Here is a 5,303-nt window from a genome sequence, read left to right on the forward strand (position 1 = left end):
TCATGCAAACTTCTTCTTTGTAGCTGTAAATCGTTCCATGTACTACAAAGAAAAGAAAAAACAACTAAGATTCAGAAATTAATACAAGATTCCCTGCAGAAAGCAGCTAAGCTTCTGCTCTCAGACTCAAAAGCACTCTGCATCTAAAGCATATTTGCATTTTCCAATCATTAGAGCTTTAATTTAAAACCAAAACAACACTGAAAAACTTTCTGCCATTTGTCATTTGCTGTAATTCAGATAAACATTTTAGAAAGTAAGTCCTCATAACGCTGAAGAGTCATCTCAAGTGTTAAGGATGAACTAATATTAAACAGTTAAGAATGCTGCATAAAAAAACTCCTTCACACACCTGACATTATTTACCCTTCAAAAGATGCTGATCTGCAATCCCATGAGAAAGTTAAGTCTTTGAAGAACTCTTTGAATTCTTTTCAGAAGTTAGTTACAAATCCAGTACCAGGAACAATACCAGTATACTGTGCTTTTATGCTTAGTATTGGGAGAAGGTACTGAGTAAGGACTTCACCAGAAGCTTCATTATGAAAAAGACCAAAAAAAAAATAGACACAAACCTTGTCATAACCTTCCAGCTCTCTGAGTTTCTTGATTTCAAAGAGGTTACCTTCAACTGCAAGCAGTGAGATCTGGGAATCACTGAGGATACTTTGAGGAAGCATGCTGAGTTCTAGACAGTTTTCTTCTAAACGCAAGACTTTGAGGCGTGGACAGTGGGAGATCTGCACCGAGATCTGGGAAATCTGGTAGAAATAAAAAAACCCAACAACTCAACCAAACATATAGAAATGGGTTTAAAATGCTAGTGATCAACAATTAAAGTGATTTGTGTTTCAGCCTAATATGAAACAATTATGTTGTAGATATAAACTACATTAGCAGTAACCACTTAACTACAATGTACGAGCAACAATAATAATGGTAAAAAAAATCCAAGTAACTTCTTTTTCTTCCACGATGCCAGGCAACCTACACATCTCGTTATCAGATTCCTACTCAGGAACTGTTCAAATAACTTTCTGCATGACTAAGTTCAGGATTTGTTAGTCAAACCAGGCAGTTGGCTGTATCAGCACACAAATTCTAGTTATGATCCTTCATTTCTGCTGTGTACAGGAGATGTCTTTTAGCTCTAAAGTTTTGATAGTCTCAGCTTACTTGCTGGGGATGTACTAAGTCCAAGATAAACCACATCCTAAATCTACACGCCCGTAATATCTCAGTTACCAGACCTGATTCTGATTCAAATTGAGCTCAATAGCCTGCAATTCTCCCACAGTGTCAGGTACATTTTGGATCTGGTTTTTGGAAAGATCTACCACATCCAAGTGGCGAAGACCACAGAGTTGTGTAGGCACAGTCCGAAGCTGGTTTCCAGAAAGGCTCAGAGTTTTGAGAGCCGAAAGTTGTCCAAACGAAGCCGGCAGCTGCCTCAAGTGATTGCCATTCAAGTGTAGCGTTTCCAGTTTTTTCAGTTTACACAACTCCTCAGGTAAAGCAGCTAGAGATAAATAACAGAACAAAGAGATTACCTAAACAAAGAGCAGTAAACATTCTTACCCGTTTAACTCAAATAAGCTTCTGCATGGAAAACAGTGCTATATTACATTAATTTCTCACAGGATTCCTCCCCATTTTCCAATGAAAGCACAGATCCCTGCACAGAAACTTAAGCCCACTGACAACACATGCCTTTTAGCCATCTTCCACAAATATCTTCAAAATAATCTGCAGACAAGGCAGACCTTCAAATCACAGGCTGAAAACACTACTCCGAGAGGATGTCAGCCTGTCAGTTATTATGTTCACTTTGCCAACATATTCTACGGTATCTGAAGCACCACACAACTCGCAGCTTCAGGTCTGCTGCAGCCCTTTAAAGGTTTTACTCAACTCACTTAAACGTTCTCAGATAATTCGTACCATACCAGCATAAGCCTCACCAGGTGAGCTCCCCTAGCATTCACTGCACGTGTATAACTTGTAGCACTCCCGAGTTGCACCATAGAGTCAAAGAGGTTTGTAGATCACACTTGTTTTTCAAAAGGGCAGATAATACACATTTAACACATTAAAAAGTTAGTTTCTTCACCTCATCCTAATTTTTTCATAAAGTTGGACATTTATCCAACAGAAACAGAAACCACCATTGCATGGCCAGCAACATTTTCAACAGATGCTCTTTGGTACCTGTTCTCTATGCCAGTACTAAACCATCTGACACTGTCAAACCTTCCGATCAGTCAAGTCACGGCACAGAAGTGTTATGGTTTTAAGTAGGTACAAATCATTGTCAAACTGATAATCACAGAATCACAGAATCTCAGGAGTTGGAAGGGACCTCGAAAGATCATCCAGTTCAACCCCTGCCAGAGCAGGATCACCAGACCAGGTCACACAGGAACACGTCCAGGTTGGCCTTGAATGTGTCCAGAGAAGGAGACTCCACAACCTCTCTGGGCAGCCTGGGCCATGCTCTGGCACCCTCACAGTAAAGAAGTTTTTCCTCACGTTCAGCTTGAACCTCCTGTGCTCCAGCTTGGGACCACTGCCCCTTGTCCGGGCATTGGACATCCCAGAGCAGAGCCTGGCTCCTTCCTCCTCACACTTGCCCTTTACAAATTTATAAATTTCAGTTTAGGCGACTAAACTCCCATTTACATCCTGTGAGAATCAAATCATTAAATTCAGTTTCTGATCAGAGAAGGCAGGTTATTATTTTAAAAGTCTGTGGATGTATTGAGAATCAAATCATTAAATTCAGTTTGTGATCAGAGAAAGCAGGTTATTATTTTAAAAGTCTGTGGATGTACTAATAGCAGGCATACTCAGTTTGTTGTTGTTCAGAACAAGGCTCTTCAAAAAGGAAAATTTTCCAATGAGTGGCGGCAAGAGCTCGATTTTGTTGTTCGACAAGTCTATTGTCCTTAAGTTGCTTGTGAGCTTCTGCAGATCTTCAGGAAACTGAGGGGAGAAAAATACGCAGCATTTAAACAGCTGATACAACTCTGAATGTTCGAGTTACAGAGCATAACATTTTAATTGACATTTGCATTGCTATTACATACTGTCACACACATCACAACGTCCAGTCACCACAGCGCGCAACTAAGTTGGCAAATTTGTTTAATGTGTATTTTAAAAGAAGAATTTTTTCATCTGACGAAGGGAAAAGGGATTTCAAGGAGACAGACTAACATCCAGAAATAGTAGATTTTAATCAAAGAATTTAGATTAAAAAGGGAGAAGACAGAATACTATAACAGAAGCTCATTTATGTTTCAGTCCTCTTGTGTGTTTCTCTTAACCATGCCTGTCACTCAGAGATATTCTGCAGCTGGTTAAAAACTTAATTTTAGCAGAGTAGGATTGGGAAACTCTTCTCTTGCTTTCCTTTTTAAATAATTACAGAAACCATTTTCCTTACTTTGATTTACATCCTGTACCACTTTAATCTGCACTTGCCACTGAGCTGAAAAAAAACCAGTCACCACCAGCAAGTCAACAGGCCAGTGGTTTTGACTGCCCTTTGGTTTGGCAAAGGAAAAGGGAAGACAGAAGGTAGGAAAGTGGAAGAAGATACCTTAGAAAAGTCTTGGAAAATGACTGCAATATAGTTATTTTGGCTATCCCGTGAACTGTCACTCGACTTATGGTTCCAGGACATTGTATTATTCTGCATTTGAGTCAGAGTCAAGACAATCTCCGACACAATAAATTTCAAGATGCCTGAAGCCCAGTTAATAGCCTGTACAGACTGTTCATATGACTACAACTAAATACAGCTTATCTACACATGAAAAAGTGTGGGGTATCTTCCTAGGTAAAAATACGGTTATAAAATATACATGTTTTCCCTGAAGTTTACAGGCATTTTTTAAAACAGCACAACATCATAACTAGTACTTATTGAATGTATATGCAATCTAAAGCGTAAGCTCATAAGCGTACAAGTGCCCTGGCAAATAAATCCTCAACCTGACAACAGTGCAAGCAATAATCTGCTCTGCAAAAAAAAGAAAAAAAACCATCCTGAAATATTATTATCTATCCCTACTTATGAGAAATGCAGGTATGCAGTGCATTATGGCAATGAGGCAGGAATTTCTCTCCAGAAGCGTCAGTCACACACACACAGCCACATTTCCCCTACAGTTCCATTACCTCTGTAAGTCCCTTTCCTGTTAGCTGAAACACACCAGTTTTCTGTGCTGTCTCCAGGTGGGCTTTCAATGCACTGTTTCCCATCCTAACAGTTCTCTGTCAGCTGCACAGAGTTGGAGCGATAGTCTCAGCCAGTTTTTCTCTGTTGTTCTGCGGCAGAAAGCTGCAACCCAAGGTTTCTGCGATAATGCAAACGTAACCAGTCATTTTATGCGTATTGTCTTCAACATCACAAGCATTTCAAGGTACTGAATCATTTCACTGCTGCGTTCTCATCTCCCTCACTCACAACTAGAGCTTAAAAGATTTACCTAGCTCAAGGTGCCTTCATCATAGCAGTCTGAGTACTGAAACGATGCAACAAATATAGTTAAAGCTAAGTGGAAAAACTGCACACTCCCCACATTTCACCTACTTCAGGGCCCAGTAGCGTAACAAGATCCTCCACGGAGACAAGCCGTGATTTTAGTGGCACCTACCAGCACTGACCTGCTGTCAATACCACAGTCTTATTTGCTGTTTTTAGAAATATTTGTTTCATTTAGAGACTTGACTCCTTTGCTGAGACTCTCGACGCAGACACACGACAAGCACTTCCCCTAACTCCTACAGGGTTTAATCCCCAAGACCAACGACGCCGGGTCACAGGCCGAAGGATTAATGTCAGGTTTGGAGCTGGGAGGTGGCGAATAAAGACTTAATACAGCACGTAAACAGCCGGGACGAGAACCGCAAGAGAAGCACTCCCTTCCGCGACGGTGAGAGGCGGCTCAGTAGGACCCTCAGCAAGGGGCGAAGCCAGCAATGACCCAATGGAGACCCCGGTATCTCCGCCTCAACCGCAACTCCACCCTCACCCTGGATACCCGGCCACGCCACCGCAGGTAGCTCCTGCAGGGGCAGCCAAGCCAAGCCAAGCTAGGCCCGGCCAGGCCCGGCTCAACTCACCTGTACAGGCACCACACACCAACACTCCGCCGCGGCGGACCCCCCTCCCCTCACTCCGTCCCCCGCGCTCCGCCTCCGCCCTTCGAGAACCGACGCCTCAAAAGCACTCACCGGCTCCCCCGGAACCGGACGCGTGTCACTCGCCCCTTTTCTATCACACCCAACATGGCGGC

General features: G+C 42.3%; 2 protein-coding genes across 2 annotated transcripts in view; one reads left to right on the forward strand and one right to left on the reverse strand.

The window, feature by feature from the left end:
• LRRC57 (leucine rich repeat containing 57) lies at positions 1–4,361 on the reverse strand. Its single transcript, XM_010194718.1, has 5 exons — positions 4,183–4,361; positions 2,847–2,982; positions 1,251–1,519; positions 576–761; positions 1–42 (listed from the first exon to the last, which is right to left on the reverse strand). Exons 1-5 carry the CDS (start codon positions 4,264–4,266, stop codon positions 1–3), a joined length of 717 nt encoding a protein of 238 aa, XP_010193020.1. The 5' UTR covers positions 4,267–4,361.
• Positions 4,362–4,986: 625 nt separating this feature from the next.
• Positions 4,987–5,303, forward strand: part of HAUS2 (HAUS augmin-like complex, subunit 2) — a 4,663-nt gene continuing 4,346 nt past the window's right edge. Inside the window, exon 1 of the mRNA XM_010194720.1 lies at positions 4,987–5,066. Within this exon, the coding sequence (XP_010193022.1) occupies positions 4,987–5,066 (80 nt within the window). The remainder of the gene's footprint in view (positions 5,067–5,303) is intronic.

Source organism: Mesitornis unicolor, unplaced genomic scaffold (assembly GCF_000695765.1).
Source record: "Mesitornis unicolor isolate BGI_N332 unplaced genomic scaffold, ASM69576v1 scaffold6511, whole genome shotgun sequence".
Classification (NCBI taxonomy): Eukaryota; Metazoa; Chordata; class Aves; order Mesitornithiformes; family Mesitornithidae; genus Mesitornis; species Mesitornis unicolor.

What these genes read in the sequence shown, in the direction of transcription:
- LRRC57 (XM_010194718.1), bottom strand. Translation starts at nt 4,266, where the DNA reads ATGGGAAACAGTGCATTGAAAGCCCACCTGGAGACAGCACAGAAAACT. An exon ending in CAGGAAAGGGACTTACAGAG is followed by an intron (nt 2,983 to 4,182) that starts GTAATGGAACTG and finishes TTCTCCCCTCAG; the next exon opens with TTTCCTGAAGATCTGCAGAA. An exon ending in TCAATTTGAATCAGAATCAG is followed by an intron (nt 762 to 1,250) that starts GTCTGGTAACTG and finishes TATTTCTACCAG; the next exon opens with ATTTCCCAGATCTCGGTGCA.